Genomic DNA, 16,707 nt, shown 5'->3' on the forward strand with positions numbered 1-16,707 from the left:
TTAGAAGTCAAATCCAACTCTTAGACAGTTCCATGATTCAAGGAACAAGAGAGAGCTTTTAGGAATTAATTAGAGTAGAAGTGGACCATTGAGCTGATAAGGGGACTTTTCTGTTTTAAAATAGAGAAAAAGATGGAGTGGATAAAGTCTGCCACATATGTATGCATGTAGTGAGCTTTAGGGCTTTTGTTAAAGGATGGGATCAGGTCCTTCATAGTAATCCAATCCAAAGTTTCCATATAAATATATGTAAGCCTACGGGCAGAAGGGAGAGGCCACAATTGTCGTGAATCAAGCATGTGTGAGACCGATGTGTCTCGAATGTAATCTTGCTTTTACATTAATATATATTCAGAGTTATTCCTAACTGTGTCAGAGAGTGTGAGTCGCGTATTTTGTGATTAATTATTGTGGAACTTGTAGGTTCTGTTACAATAAATTGCAGACAAATTTCTGAAGAACGTGCGGAGGGGAGAATGATTCAGAGGAATCATAAGGGTTCTTAGAATCCATTGAAGAAGTTGTGAATTCACTAAGGAATCATCTCAGGAGAGAGTTATAGTGAAAGCAGTGAAGAACGGGATCCTTTGGAAAAGCCGGAACCACTGAAAAACCACTAAAACAGTGTAAAATTTCTAAGTAAAACGAATTGTGGAGAAGTGTAAGTGATGCACAGCAGCCGTTAGATCTCATAGATCAACGACTGAGATCAAATTGCAGCGGTGGAATCCCTTTTTAAGTTATCAGAACGAGCCTTGGAGATTTTTGAAGAGGAAGTAGCGATTAATCGTGGACCATTGGATTGTGGCCAGATCAACGGTCACGATTTAAATCGCAATCAGCGGTCGGAAGTGCAAAGGAGGGAATAGTGAAGTCACGATATCGCCGATAGTGATATATCGGCGATCGGCGTTGGGATTTATCGGCGATTGGGTGTCGAGATTTATTGAAGTCTGGAGGAATGGCGCGACGGAGAGTCCAGCAATGAGCGGACCCGACGATATATGAATGGGGCTAAATACTATTTGAAATCCATTATAAGGTCTCGGAGCAGAGTTTTAATGGAATCATATATATATATATATATATATAGATATAAACGTTCTGATAGTTGAATATCGCAGTCGGAGGGGTAATATAACGATATATGTTGTGTGTCGTGATAGGAGTGAGTGTCGATAGCTATCAGCGATAAAGGTAGTGTCTTGGAATGTGTGTAGAAACCGTACGAAGGGCGAAAGGTATGTTATGTGCATATTTCCTTTGTAAATGGGTTTCAATAGGAAATAGTGCGACATAGCCTTTATGGATTAAAGGTATGTGTAACCTATACATGTTAAGGGGAAGGTTTAGATATGCACGACTTATGGATTATATAAGCGGTTAAGGGTTGATGTAAAGGTTTCGAAGGGTTGTAAAGTCCTGAAAGGAAGATTTGAGGCAGCCTTTAATAAAAGAGGCTAAAGAATGCTTATAAGGGTAGATTGAGTCTCAATAGAGGATTTAAGTGGGGTGATTGGCTCCGATACAAAGGAACTGTATAAGAGGGCCATAACCATTAAATGGTTGAAGATTTGACTCCATTGAAGAGTCAAATACCTGGGACAATTGTGTCATGCAGATTCTTGCATACTGTGGGTATATGCTGGGTAACCCTGGCATGAGTTTGGCTATGTAGGGTTATATGCTAGGGACCCATACATCAGATGGCCCCTGGCTATGAGGTATATGTAGTGTATTCATGTACTTCTTTTACTATGCATTGTGCTGCACAGATCCATGTTTGATGTTTGCGGTGGGATCTTGTTTTCATACTTGTTTCATGATTCCTGCTTGATGTGATGCGGAATCATATATGTAATGTACTTGTTGTCATGATTCGTCATGTTGTGTTTTGAGATCCCTTTGTTGTATGTTGATGGTATACTCATGTTGTCGTCATGTATGTTTTCATTTAGATCTCATTTATGCCATATTGGCGGGATGCTCATCATGCATGAGTTTGTGTCATACTGATAGGAGTCTTTTTTGACTGAGAGTTCCTGTAGTGGAACATCTCTTAGAGCCACTCCTGCGTGAGGGCATTTTCCTTGTATGATCGTGACATCATCTCTTGTGTACATCATCACTATTGACAGCACTTAATGCAGCGGCCTACACCATCTTGACACTGGGGCCTGGAGACGTAGTCCCTCCTGGACAAACTCCGTTATCAACGACTTATGTTTTTATGTTGTTGATGATTGTCATGTTCCTATTCTTTACAACATGCAAATGTATTCACTTATGTTTCTTTTAAAAATGAAATTTAACACATCACGAAAGTAAAAGGTCTTGGAAGGGTCCTTCGTCACACCAGCACCTAGATCAAGTGGTATCGGAGCGGTCTTTGCGTGGATGTGAATTGCAGCGTTAATAATGGAACGTGCAGCGATAGAGGATGAAAAAGCGATGTAGGAGACCATGATCAAAATTTCCAAAAGAGTGGAAATAATATATGAAACTCTACAGACAGAGAGAGAGGAAAAGGAGCGATTGCAACTTCAATTGCAAGCCACGGAAGAGGCCCTAGAAGAACTGAAGCACAATAAGTAGAATCTTCAAATAGAGAATGTTGAATTGAAGACGCGTCTACATGAAGAGAAAGAGGAGAAACATAGTTTACTATGACAACTGCAAGCAAAGGACGAGGCCTTGGAAAAGTTGCAGCGTGACCCATGTGAGGTAAAAAGTAGTTCTCCATTTTCATGTATGTGTCTTGATGATGATTTCGCTATTTTTGAAAATCATACCACAGGAATTGGCTCCAAACTGTTGAAGAAAATGGGGTATGAAGGAAAAGTCTTTGGCGTTAATGGCCAAGGCATTATCAACCCCATCAAAGTAGAAGAATTAGCCTATCGAACAGGACTTGGGTATGTCAGAAAGGAAGTTGGGGAATGCGCTGAGACAACTAGCGAACCACCAACAACAGATGATGGGAGGCCCCAATCATTTCTTCCAAATCAACATAGGAGGTAAAAGATGTTGATTTCCTTTCAGTTTCATCTTCACATAGTATGATTTCTGTTGGAGATGTGGAGATCCCAATTATAGGGACAAACATGAGGTTCCTTACCAGGACGAGGCATGAGGAGGAAAAAGAACTCAGTATTAATAACCAAGGCATAACTCAACCATTGGGGGTTGTGTAGAGACCTCAATTTGCAGGCTTGAGATACACTAAGGGAGAATGCTCGAAGGTGTCAGATTCTTCCAAGACATCTTTGAAATCATCGGGGAAAGAGAATGATGGGAACACATCCCCATCATCCCATGGCAGTTTCCATTGCAGGGAAAGAGCTCAGGAAAGCTCTCATTACCATACTTACACCAGAGATAGCAAAGAAAGGTATAAACAGTTTCGATATTCAAATGTTCATTTCGATTATAATAATGTTGTTATGGATGAGCGTAAAACATGGCATTGAAAAACATGTACCTTTTGTGGATTACATAACAATACATTTTCTAAGTGTTGGAAAATAATGGCAACACACAAAAGGATGAGGCGTAAAATACCCTCTCAAGAACACATAAAGAAACATGTTAAAAAGATCTGGAGGAAGAAAACCTATTGTAGTCATTACGGCAGAAGTGACCATCAAAGAGCCACTTGTTGGAGGCTCCATCCAGAGCAACACCTTAAAGATAAAAAGTCGGTGCATGAACTAGGTGAAACGATTGTTCGACAAGAAAAATCGCCACAAGGAGGTGACCCATTCACCTTGATAAGTGAAAAATGGTTTCTAGATATGTTAGTGTTTCATGGTCATTCTTTTGTAAATCATTTGTTGCATTTTAAAATGTAAAAGTGATGACGTGTTTCCATCACTTGTTAGGAAACAATGATGTCTAGTCTTATTTTGTGTTGCATGATAAACTGTGAAAGTGATGTCGTGTTTCCATCACTTGTCAAAGCAAATAGTGTTTGGCCTTATCTTTGTAAATCATGTGTTGCAGTGATGATGAGTTTTCCATCACTTGTTGAAGCAACAATGATATGTTGGCCTTGTTTTCGTAGCTGGGGTATTGTGTCCATCTTGTTGTAAACTTGACCACCGAGTATGTGTTATAAACTCATGGCAAGTGTGGGACGCTTGGGTCATTAGTTGGTCAGTTAAGACAAGCATGTAATTTGCAAAACAATGTACTACAGATTGTAAGTGTCGACTCATCGCTTAAGGCTCCGAAGAACAAAGGTGAAGGAGATGGAAGCGAGACCTTTCAGGATGCTTGTGGTGCAGACAAGGTACAAAGAAGTTGCAGATTATTTTTCATGCTTTTGTAGGAACAAAAGCTCCTCAGTGGGGAGGATTGATCCAGGTGGCTCCAAAAACACACAAGACAAAGAGGGCTCATGAAATCTCAAATATCAAAGTGATCATAATGATTTTGAACTAGGACCAGAGCAAAAATCTCGTCGTCCTGATCGTGGTGATGTGAACGGTTCGTCAAACCGAGTCCGTATGCGAAAGTTAGAAGCAGTCAAAGTTCGGTTGACATTTTGCTGACTAGGTAGGCTTAAGGAGGCCACAATTTGGACAGAACCCGACCATTGGATTCTGGCCAACCTGGGCAAGATTTCAGGCGAATTTGTGGCGCGATTAATTTGTCTCCTTCGGCCTAAAATCCGAATAATTTTAAAAGGCCCTATTCTTTTAAAATAAAAATATGTGTGGTGGCGGGCCACCACCCCTGCCACCCTTCATATTCTATAACAAAAAAAGATTTAAATAAAAGGGTCGGGCAACCATGACCCCACCGCCCTCCGAACCGAAACCTTACAAAACACATTAAACATGTCTAGAAGGCCATCACCCCGTAGAGCCCTCCGCATTAGCACATATATTAAATGGGGTGGGCACGGGCCACCTTCGATGGCCCACACCCACACCAATAAAATGTGCCGAGATGTGAGTAAGGGTACTGGCAGGGGTCGAACCCTCTCAGCCCACATGGGCGGCCCAACTAATACGTTGCAACGGCCACCAAAAACTACGGGCAACACAATTAAATGTGCCCCTTAATACATGGAATAGTACCGACATACCAACCATTAAAACAATAATGCACCCAAAACATATGCGGATTTTTTCTTTTAAACAATAAGGTGTTAAAAAATGGAGGGGCAGGGTTTGACCACCCAACCCCTCCTCAACCTACCTCATTTACCACTATGCCAAACTGCTTTCATGTTAAATATGCCCAGGGATTTTATATAAACATTCATTTTCACCAATGCGTGGAGGCAGATGGTGGAGGCCAGGAGCGTGCATGCAAATTGATGCAGGTGGAACCATCACTGTTATAGAAACAGTGAGTGGAACCATGATCCTTGAAATTTTCCCAAGGAGGTAATTTTTCTCCATGTCAGAATATAGTCAAGTTTACAGTCGTTTTTCATGGTTTTCCACCAGGATCACAATGGCGAGGTCAGATTCGCCTTTTGAGTTGCAAATTTCTAGTCCACCCATGGAGCAAAATCTTTGAGGAATCTAAAAGATTCCTTGAGCCCCAGATTCTCAATTTCTCAGAATTTAGAAATTTGACAGTTGATTTTGAACTATTCGACGCCACAAATTTGATGGTGCATTCAGAGTTTTCATTTGCTCATTTTATTTTCTAGCCACTTTTCTAAGTGGAGTGCAGGTGTCAGCATTTAGCGTGCGAGCAGTGATTCCATGAGATTCGACGTAGCGAGGTTGATGGTACGGCCAAATTCAACAGTTTGACATCCGCTTCTTCAAATGGCCCCTGGCTGTGAGGTATATGCAGTGTATTCATGTACTTCTTTTGCTATGCATTGTGCTGCAAAGATCCCTGTTTAATGTTTGATGTGGGATCTTGTTTTCATACTTGTTTCATGATTCCTGCTTGATGTGATGCGGAATCATATATGTGATGTACTTGTTGTCATGATTCATCGTGTTGTGTTTTAAGATCCCTTTGTTTTATTTTGATGGGATACTCATGTTGTCGTCATGCATGTTTGCATTGAGATCCCTCTTATGCCATGTTGGCAGGATTCTCATCATGCATGAGTTTGTGTCATACTGATAGGAGTCTTTTTTGACTGAGAGTTCCTGTAGCGGAACATCTCTTAGAGCCACTCCTGCGTGAGGGCATTTTCCTTGTATGATCGTGACATCATCTCTTGTGTACATCATCACTATTGACATCACTTAATGCAGCGACCTACACCATCTTGACACCAGGGCCCGAAGATGTAGTCCCTCCTGGACGAACTCCGTTATCAACGACTTATGTTTTTATGTTGCTGATGATTGTCATGTTCCTCTTCTTTACAACATGCACATGTATTCATTTATGTTTCTTTTAAAAATGCAATTTAACACATCACGAAAGTAAAAGGTCTTGGAAGGGTCCTTCGTCACACCCGGACCTGGATCAGGAAGATCCACAGATGTAGTATCAAATCACTATTTGATTCTTTTAAACATGATAAATCTAGGTGTTAATGAATGTGCTTACTTTAATTCTAGGTTCTACATCTTAATGGGTATATTGTAAAACTTAGACGTAGATCAAAGTTTTTTTTTTTTTGAAACATCATAAAATATTTATCTTCCATAAAAGACAAATAATTATAACTTCAATATCAAATTTTCCAATTTTTTTATTTGTTTATGAAAACATCATATAAAAAAATATAATATATAATTTCTTTTTAATATTTCATAATTTTAAAATATGGGCTAGCATGCAGGGGAGGGGAGTTTTATGTTTCTCAAAGAAGTTAAAGTTCTAAAGTGTTCATGGGATAAGGCCATTTGACGAATAACCAAATAAAATACTATGGACTTTATCAAGGTCTTCTGCTAGCTAAGGAAAATCATGTCGATTCACTTATTGTTTGGGAGATTATCTCCTAATTCTTCAACATATGGTCAAGGGCTCCTTCCCGAAGGACAAATATCTAGAAAACCTTATAAGAATCAGATAGCTTGCAGAAGGAATCTCCTCCTTAGGATTCTTTCATGTCTTAAGAGACATCAAAAAAGAAGTGGATCTATGTGCCAATGAGGGGTATTAATTTAAAACAGAGGATTTAAAATTAAATGGCCATATTAAGCCCTCTTTAATACATTAGAAGATGGTGGATTTAATTTTTATTTAGTTTTTCGAAAAATATATGAGGGCCTTTAGCACAACGTGGGAGCCCCCTTGAATTTATCACATGCAAAAAAACCCAACATTCATATCAACATACTTTCACAAGTTGACGAGTACATGAAGGTCATGATCCTTTCCAAGCAAACAAGTACAAAGTTCTTCAATTCCCAAATCATGCTCTGGTGGGTTTATATCAATCCACATTATTTGCCACTTATGGATAGTAATGGTGTATGGCTTGTTAGTAAGAGTGGTACTTTTGTGAAGGGATGCCTCGGGTCAATCTTTCCACCACTGATCTATGTGCATAATTACCAAGAGCAAATCATAATGGAAGTAGAGAGGAGGACTAGTGAAGACCCCAATAATTGGCAAGCTTTCTCTTAAAGCAATGATTTTTGGAGGGAGGGGGTGCATTTTCCTTTCGACCCAGGGAAAGGATTTAATGGCATCCAGTAGGAGTCATGCAATTCTCCTCTATGTTGAATCCTAGTTCAATTGAAGCATGGAAAGCAGTCATTGTAGGTTGGTGATCAGTTCTTAACTAGGTTTGCATATTGGAAAGTTTGGTGTGAAAATTTGGTGAATTTTATTCAGACAACATATGGAGGACCTTTTAGTGACTCAAGTTCTTCTTTTAGTGATTTGTGTGTGCTAAAGTTTGCATATGGGAATGTCATGTCTATCATTGTGGTGAATTCTGGTTAGGAGTGGCACAAGAAAATTAGTGTGACTTTCTTGCTGGGTAATAAGAGTTTTAAACAGTTTGAAAATTGGTCAATTATGTTGGTTCTCGTGGAGAATTGCAGTTAGAATTCAAACTTAGCGACACTTTCTTTCGGCGTGTTATTGTCTTTAGTCTACTCCAATGTTCTGTAACGAACAAGGGACCTTATGACTAGCTCAAAATCATTAAGGGATTTGAAATAAAAATTTTAGATATTTATGGGGTTCAATTACCTTTTTTTAGTTTGTTAAACACAATAGACGAGCTGATTCTAGTATGAACCCCCTTGACAGTCACAAAGTTGTTGGTTTTAGCAATGAGGCATCTATGGGTTATAATCATAAAGAATCCATTGCTCAACTTGCAGAGAGGCTTGACTCACTGTAATTAGATGTCTTTAAGTTAAAATTGGAGAATAATGAACATATAACATCTACTTTGTATTATGAATAATATTCAAGAGGTGAAATAGAAATCAGAGAAAAATGAAGACGAAGTGAATGCACTTCAACTGCAGATAAAAGAACTCAAAACTTTGGTAAACAACCAAACCCTTAGCATGAATGATACAACCAGTTCAAGCAATCCAACCACAATCAATTGTCCTAATTTAAATGAACCTGCCTAAGATCTAGGCAAGTTCATTGTTATGAGAGATTAGACTATAAATCAATAGGTTGATGCTATGTAAATTTTACTTTTTAATGAAACAATTTTATAAAATGTTACTTACAAAACCCCTTTTTTATACTCAAAATCATGTCCCTTTACAAAATATAATAAAAGACAAAATACAATTTTGTTAATATTAATATTTCATACCTAAAGCATTTGTTACAACCTAAACATAGACTTGAATATAAATATATAAAAATTTTTTCTAATTTAACACAAAAAAACCACAATTTTAAAATACAATTTAATTTTTTTATAAAAATTATATTAAAATATATTTATCAATAACAAACAAATTATTGATATAAATATATTTTATAAAAATATTATTAAAACGAGTTTAATTTTACACTTCTTTTCCTTCCATTTAAAAACAAATGCTTTAATCATCCATCTTTCAAAAACCAAAAATGAAGAAAACTTGCGCGTCATGGTGTCATCCCTAAGAATTAATCATTACTTGTAATACAGATGAATTGGAAAAATATTTATATACATTTGCCCTTCGGAAAGATGAATTGGAAAAATATTTATATACATTTGCCCTTCGTAAATTAAAGGGGCAGAAGAATTGGATGACTGCCCATTCCGGCACTAACAACTATTACCGACTTTTTAGCCCGGAGGATGTCTTCTAATGCTCTTGTGCTCTAATCTTAACTAAGACTATGTAAGCGGGAAAGCTACTCCAGACGCCGGAAAAGTACTCCAGACACGATTTCTTCAGGTGAAAAAACCTATTGCTGGTAAGTCGAAGCACTATAAGCAAGGCGGTTCATTGCCCCCTCCCTCTCAATAAGCCAGCGGAGATACTCAAAATCAGAAACCTGGCAAGGAATCGTGAGGATGCCCTTGTTGCAGAAGCCATAGACGGGCTCGGCTTCTTCCAACAAATGGAGAAAGAGTGGATGGTTGAAATACAAGATGGGGATCACAAACCGCGTCTGCTCTTCTTGCTCGTCCCCAACATAAACAGCCACCGAGCCCTTGGGAACGTCCTTGGGAAGATATTGAGTTTTCTTTTCTTGAGCCCCCTTCACAAAGCGAGATTTCCGCCAAGATAAATGGCGGCCGATATGCCGTTTAGTTCGAGTCAGAAGATTCAAGCAATTGCCAGAGGCTTTAATTCGACATTTACCCAGACACTGAATCCTTTTAAGACGCATGATTGAAGGAAGGGAAGCCGCCCGGCTGAAAGAATGGCCGTTGGAAAGATTGGCCTGCTGAGGTTGATCATTTGGAGTATAATGCGATCCCAAGCGCTTTGAATGCAGAAATTTTTTCCAAAGCTTAACTAATTTGCATCCCAGTTTCAAACCCTTGGCATTTCCATCCATGTCCATGGCTGGTATGGCTTTCTCCGATCTGGGAGAAAAACGGTAAAATTGAAAGAAATATTTACAGTAGGGTTAAAGAAAGTTATGGCTTTGTCCGATCTGGGAGAAAAATGGTAAAATTGAAAGAAATCTTTACAGTAGGGTTAAAGAAAGTTCAGGGACATGCTGTAGTAGAAGAAAGCAGAAAAGAGCCAGCGATTCGCAACTGATATTGCTAGCCTGAAAGAAGTTAGGCCGAAGTTGGAAATAGACAGAGGGACGTTATACATATTCGATTCCGCTAGTTTAGATCTAAAATTCACATGCGCAAGACTCGATCTCGCAACGCAGGCACTCCTCAATAGCTTGGAAAATGGAGTAATTTGGAGGCGATGGGGAGAAGTGCGGAAAATGCAGGAAAGATACCATTATTTATACAACTCCCAGTGGTAGACCGCGCCGCCATGATCGATGGCGGACTTGGGGAGATCGGCTGCCAAGAAGGTGTGTCTGTCGAATTTGAAGAATATATCAAATAAATGTATTGGCTGAAGGCCAGACATGGGACCCGCCATTGGAGGTTTTGAAATGAGAGTCTTACCATCGCGCGTTCAACTGGCACATGATCCATTGACCAACTATCCATTGTTCTTCCATGCAGTTGCTTCCACCCCTCCGGTTGAATTTGTGCAGGGTTTTCAAGTCTCTTTGAATTTAAAATACATGTCCACACGGCTCAGAAATCACGATAGTGAACAATAACCCTGAATCCAACTACATTTCCAAATAGAATGGGTGAAATTGTTTTTCAATGCATAAATAGATTTAAAATCTAAAATATTTAGAATCATACCGTTTTTCTGGACTTTTTCATGCTTCTTAAAAAGGTCACAAATTTTCTTATATGACTCCACCAACTCTTTAAAAACATAGAAAATCTTACACTTTCATATGATGTCTTTTATATATATTCAAAAATACCATGTTTATGCATTTTCCACAAAAACTAAAAAAAATGATTGATTGTTCTCCAACACAAAAAGGATATGACTGCTAATGTGATTGAAACAGAGAAAGAAATATAACATAAACAAAAAATAAAAAATGAAAGGCCATAGCTTCCATCTCTTGGTTCTCCTGAAACTCATAAAATTCAAAAGGACTTGGTTGAAATTTCAAAGCTTCTTTGGATAACTCTAATGCCTTTTGGTTCAATTCCCTACCTAAAGGAGGCCCACGAAAGTTGGTTCATGGAGTTTTGAATATCCTGTAAGAGGAGACCGAGACAAGCAATTTTGACCTCAACTTTTTACACGCCTAGTCATTTAACTAGATTGGAGTCCTTCATAACTTGCAAGTTATTTACACCTTGCTTAATTGCAAAATGAAATAGCATCCACAAGGCAAAAAAATACATTTTTTCTCATGCCTCTTCAGAGAGCATACCAGATATGGAAATAATAACTTTGATTAAGAAATACAATTGCACCAACCCCACATAAAGGCAGGGCCCCTTGGTTGGCACTGTTGGAAAATCCCCAAGGAATGTTTGGTTCCATAAGGGGCATAACCAAAATCCTCTACTATGGTTGCTTCAGCCTAGCCTTGTATTTCTTGCTTAACTTCTCAATGAAACCAACCACAATTTCACATAAAATTTCCTTATCTTGGAAAGTACACAAATTATGAATCAAGCAAATACCAAAGGTCCATATACAAGGAAAAGCATTTAACTCCTTTAACACCTAGCCTTATAACCATTCAAGAATGTTATATTCTAGACAATTATTATTCCATCTTGAAGAAAGATTGAAAGAGCACACACTAGCAACCATACCTGAACTAGAAAAGGACAATGAATGAACAAGTGAGAAACCATTTCTTCATTTCATTTATAGAGAGCAAATTTATTAGGACCAATCCATCATCTTTTCATGCCATTGTCCCATGTTAACAACTTGTTATTTAAAGTTAGCCAAAGAATTGTCTTGCATTTTAAAGGGCCCAAATGTTTCCATATATAATGTCGCCACCACATTCTCTCCCCTTGGAATGGAACTCAACCTAATCATTGTAGCCAAGCTTTGCAATGAATTCTCCTAATCTAGGATTCTTGTACCAACACACCGAGTCCTCATCTTGATTTGAAAGTTTAATGAAGAAAAATCTCACTTAATCACACCATTCTACTGCTTCTTACCTATTCAAACCAATATCCTATGATGATTTCCAACCATAGCTACCCCACTCTTGGGGATGGTAAGCTTTTGCATCAGCTAAGGAGAAGATGTTTGCTTTTGGGAAAGATTGGATCAAGTTAGTAGAAAGATGGAAACCATCCAAACAATCAAGCCAAGGATCTTCCCCCACTCTAATTTTGCTTATGTTTCCTACCTTCCACGTTGTCCAACTCGCAACAAGGGGAAAGTCCCCAACCAGTGCCTTCAACATTATGGAACCATTTTTTGCATACTTTTGGGATTTCTATACCAATCCTTAATTGACTTGTTGGCAAGATATATAGATCACATAGCTCTTCCCCACATAGAGTTATAATGAGTGAGTCTCCAAAGAGATTTGGTAGTAAGAGATTGGCTGAAAATATAAATGTTTTGAAATCCCCAACCTTTGAGATTTTTTGGCATACTAATTGTAGACCACTTGACCTGTTGAATGCCATTTGAATAGTGGAAACTTTTCTTTCAAATTTTGGTGAGAATGCCTTTTCGGACACTCACTATAGATGTCCAAAACATAGGAATACTCTTCATTACTAACTTTATAAGTATCAAACATCCAACCATCAAAAGTAACATGTTCATTTGTAAAGGGATACAGGCTTCCACTTTATTATATAACCAAATCCATTAGGCATATTTATAAGAATTAGCTTTTAAATAAAAAAATAAGACATTTAAAACCAGAGACCAACTCCTTGTTTTGAAAAGGAAACAAAACTCCCATCTCAACTTTTACACATTCAAGAATCAAATAAAAAATTAAGCATGACTTGCATGTTTGTAACCACCCTTGTACATTTCTCATACAATGACAAGATACACTTTAAAGCTCTGAGATTTTGAATTGAACTAACCATGAAAAGCGAAATGTCATCAACAAATAAAAGATGTGATTTATACATATGGAGAGATTTTTATACTTCTAAAATTACTTTTGAGTTTCACATTCATAATCAAATTGTTAAGCTTGTCCACCACTAATAGAAAAAGGAAGGGGGATAAAGGATTCCCCTTTCTTAAACCTCGAGAGGCACTGAAAAACCTAAATAGATATCATTGATGAAAATAATCAAGGATGGAGACTTGAATGTGAAAATCACTCACCTCTAACATGGGTGTTGAAAAGGATAAAAATAACAAAGGTGAGTCATTTTCACATTTTTGGTTTTCCAATCTACATGCATTTATCTATAGAAAGGAGGACCAATTTTGATCCCTCTAGTCGGAAGGGTTTATTTGTGGGTTATAATTATACTTCTATTGACGGTGTTGAATCTCTCAAACATACAGGGGTTCTCCCCGATATGAAGTCCCAATTAGACCTCTACACTATTTGGTATGGAGTCCCATCTAGAAATATGGCCTCACTGCCCTTAACTTAAAGATTTTCCTTGACTTGAAAAAATAGCATAAGAGAGTAGTGCACATGTACTTCTGAATGAGCAAGAAAGTATGCCTTGTGAAATGTTTAATTATGAAAGTATCAAGGTTCTTTTACTGCAAGGAACAAAAGTGAATCTCTAAAAGAAAAGTAATAGTACTATTCTATTAAAGACACGCGCATATAAACAAGGAAGAATTGTTAGTCATCAAGCGAAATAGTTCACATAGATGCAATGATCATTAAAGCAATCACAACACACTTTCAACATGATAAGCACCAAAGCCACCAAAATAGTTCAATTTCTTTAGTACAGGTGAACACCAACATAAATGCAAACATTCAAAGAATAGTCTTGAAAAATCCACAACTTATGCATGAAAATTTGTTGGCCCAATAGGCTTCAAGTATTAAGAAAAACTTCCAAGATACATGAGCAAAATGAACACAACTAGCTCCAATAGTGGAGCGTTAGAGAAACTACTTTCTCTCCAAAAAAAACTATCTCTATCTCTCTAATGCCTTATGGGAGAAGCCAAGGTGAAAAATCCCTTCTTTTTTTAGTAATGAGGCTTCTTTAATAACTAGAGGCATGAGTCTTCATATCCCTATGACCCTTGAATTTCCTACATGAATTTTCAACTTTCAATGACCTTTAGACTTCTATACAACCTTTGGACTTCCAAATGACTTTTGAACTTCAACATGACTATTAGACCTATTCGTGTCTTTTGTACTTCCACATGTGACCTTTGGAATTATTCAAGTGGCTCTTTTTTCCTTATATGACTCTTGGACTTCCACATGTTACATTTACAAAATTACATCATAATTTACACATCATCATGTCACCACATCATAACAACTCACTGACATAGATGGCTTGGACCCATAGTGACTTGTGACATGGACTTTCTCGAGAGGTGACAATATTGCCACATATGTATTTGATACTTGGTGAATATTCCTTGTTATTGTTGCCTTTTACCCTCCAAAGGGTCTCGGATCATATGGAGTCTATATGAATTGTTATGATCATCTAAATCTGATGTTCTTTGACTTGTCGCAATCATGTGTTCTTTGTATTTGGATGTTTCTTTTTGTTGCTTCCTTCAACAGATTTCCTCATGCATCGTTGTCATGTTGTTATCATAACACCCGCAAGTAAGATCATTCATGGCAAACATCAGCCCAAAACTCTCTTATTTTAACATTATTCATACAAATTTTCCAATTGTGAAGCAACAATGAGCAAGGGAAGAGAAAAGGAGGTTTATGGGCGCAGGACGCACTGTCAAGGAACAAGGGTTGAGTGTTGAGGACTGAGGAAGCATTGTGCACTCCTCTAGAAAGAGGAGGCTTGATGGAGGGTGCACGACACAATCTCAAGGGACAAGGAAGCTCAATGATGCTTGTTGGTGCACCATGAGCTCAACTGGGAGGCTTAAGTCATAAGGAGGGCACAAGGTGCAGTGTCAGGGCTCAATAGAAGCTTGATGTTCACTGTTGGTGTGCCATGTGCTCAGCTGAGGGAGTAGAGCATAGTATCAAGGCTTAAGGGAGGCTTGATTGTTGAAAATATAGCAAGAAATTCCTAATTTAATTTTGCCTAAATTAATTAGGAGAAATTTCAATTTCAATTTCATAAAAATACTTGGAGGTAGTTAACTAAGGTGACATGGCCTTGTCACTCAATTAATTCGAGTTGGAGGCACTTGAGTTATGTTTAGTTATGATTGATTGCTAATTTCTAGCAATTAGGTTTAGTTAATTTGAGTTATTATGAGTTTAACTAGTTCTAACTGATTAAGAACTAGTGGAGGGTCTAGTAGTGGGGTGTAACTTCAGCTGATCTTTCAATTAACTCATCAATCAACCTAGAATAATTGATGCATGTAGATAACTCAAGTTACCCAGTTGAGATTGGAGTTCAAGGGTAGTGTACTATTAGTTGTATAATTTTCCAGGTTGTATAAGTGGTGCATGCAGTCAAAGAAAGGCCTAAAGGAATTGCGCAATTCCCAATGAGAAATTTCCCTAATTAATAGGGGGATAATTCCTTATTGAACAACACAAGGAAATAGGAGCTTGGGCAGACATAAAATTGGTTAAGTATTAGCCAGGGTCAGTTTGTGAAGTAGTGAGATAGATTATACTAGTGTAGAGGTTGCTCAGGCTTGAGAAATAATTGTATTTCTTCTCTGTATTTTTATTAATACAATACATATAGGAAGGGGTTTTGAGTTATTTCTTTCCATTAGACAAAATTCTGAGTATTTGTGTTGAATCTTGTCTCATGTTTATGTTGTGACTTCTCGATCGATTAATTTATTTCCACTGATGAGTAGAGTAGATTCGGGTATTTTTTTTTTTAGCAAATTGCATAAGAAGTTTGAATCTACAAGGAATTTCTACATGGTATCAGAGTAGGAATCACAATAGAGAAGAGAATTTGAAGTTGTCTTTGTAGGTGGATTGAATTTGCAGGATCAATTATTTAGAGCTAGCAGGATGGATTTCTATGGACTAAGACTTGAGTATGCCCTTGAGGGTAGCTCAAATTATTTTTCTTGGAAGGACAAGATGGAGGAATTGTTGGAAGATAATGGTCTGAAGGAATTCATAGATAATGATATCCTGAAGCCTCCAACATTTGATGCTCAAGATCTAGCAGAATGGAAGAAGTGTGTAGCAAAGGTGAGGAGGATCATATTGGAGGGAGTTCGAGACCATATTGTCTCGAATCTCCACGGGAAAGAGACTCCATTTGCAATGTGCCAAGAATTGACAAATATATTCTAGAACAATAGTGACCACATGAAGCTGGCACTCAAGGACAAGCTTTAGAATATAAAGATGCAGAAGGGTGACACAATTCCACAATACCTCAGCAGGTTCACACAATGTCGTGATGCGCTTGGTCAAGTTGGAGTTACTGTAGCAGAAGACTTTTTGGTAAACTTAGCACTTCTAGGCCTTCCCAAGAGTGGGCACAACTACCAGGATTTGGTAAATGGGAGGGAGAAGCTACCAAATTGGGAACGATTGTGGTCAAAATTGGTACAAGAAGAGAAAAGATGGAGCACTAGAGATGGAACTTCATCCAAGTGTGATGATGAGAAGAATTTTTCCTTTGCTGGAAAGGAAAAGAAGGGGAAAGGAAAGAAATCCCAATCCAAAGGGGATTCCAAT

General features: G+C 38.0%; 1 protein-coding gene across 1 annotated transcript; it reads right to left on the reverse strand.

Moving 5' to 3' along the window:
* Window positions 1–9,042: 9,042 nt before the first annotated feature.
* On the reverse strand, window positions 9,043–10,555 carry LOC149185437 (auxin-responsive protein SAUR36-like). Its single transcript, XM_089419100.1, has one exon. The coding sequence runs from the start codon at window positions 9,919–9,921 to the stop codon at window positions 9,316–9,318; it is 606 nt and encodes a 201-aa protein (XP_089275226.1). The 5' UTR covers window positions 9,922–10,555; the 3' UTR covers window positions 9,043–9,315.
* Window positions 10,556–16,707: the final 6,152 nt, after the last annotated feature.

This window comes from Pinus tabuliformis, chromosome 3_2 (assembly GCF_031772625.1).
Source record: "Pinus tabuliformis cultivar Carrire ecotype Pingquan chromosome 3_2, CPIR1, whole genome shotgun sequence".
Taxonomy (NCBI): domain Eukaryota; kingdom Viridiplantae; phylum Streptophyta; class Pinopsida; order Pinales; family Pinaceae; genus Pinus; species Pinus tabuliformis.